At 37.7% G+C, this 677-nt stretch overlaps 1 protein-coding gene across 1 annotated transcript in view; it reads left to right on the top strand.

The window, feature by feature from the left end:
* The window catches only part of LOC119592889 (cyclin-G-associated kinase-like), a gene marked incomplete in the record, with an annotated part of 28,823 nt that overhangs the window by 24,895 nt on the left and 3,251 nt on the right, over positions 1–677 (top strand). Inside the window, 1 exon segment of the mRNA XM_037941782.1 lies at positions 465–631. Within this exon segment, the coding sequence (XP_037797710.1) occupies positions 465–631 (167 nt within the window).

The following is a 677-nucleotide window of genomic DNA, read 5'->3' as shown; positions in this document are numbered from 1 at the left end:
GTATAATCCAGTTGTGTGGTATAAATGCTGAAACTTTGGGTGTTATTGATAGAGGCAATGTCTATTCCTGACCACTCTGCAAAATATCTTTTTAGATGTGAGCTTACATTTCAACACTCCAGTCAACTACTGCATCTGAACTAAAGCTTATAACAAACTTAATGCAGGGCCACACTGTCCTTGAAGGATTTATTTTTGATTTATGAATTTGGATTAGAAGATTAGCATTTATGCAAGTATACATTAGGTGAAAATGCAGCAGTTATACCTTGTCAGGGCATTTAAGGCTAAGGATGTTGTGTGTCACTTGAACATGCAGGAGAATTGAAGTCTTGCAAATCAATGTCAAAGTATGTTGTCTATACAGATGCTTCATGTATTTTTCTCACTGTAATCAAGAAAAAATGAGAGGAATTAGCAAGCTGTTGGTTTGGAAAAGATAAAGTTTTATTCACCTCTTGCAGCTAAGAATGCAGGAGCATCAAAGGGAAAAGTTGGAGCAGACACCTTTGAAGATTTGCTTGGTTCTCAAGGGTTCACTTTCAGCAGTGGCAAAGATTCAGGCCCTAAAACCATGGCTCAGATGAAGAAGGTTGAACTTGCCAAGACCATGGATCCAGAGAAACTTAAGGTACGGGAGTAGATTTGATAAAGGAAATTAGTCTTTTATCTGCTGA

Source organism: Penaeus monodon, chromosome 31 (assembly GCF_015228065.2).
Source record: "Penaeus monodon isolate SGIC_2016 chromosome 31, NSTDA_Pmon_1, whole genome shotgun sequence".
Taxonomy (NCBI): domain Eukaryota; kingdom Metazoa; phylum Arthropoda; class Malacostraca; order Decapoda; family Penaeidae; genus Penaeus; species Penaeus monodon.
The sequence above is the reverse complement of the archived record's forward strand: the minus strand, read 5'-3'. Positions and strand labels throughout refer to the sequence as shown.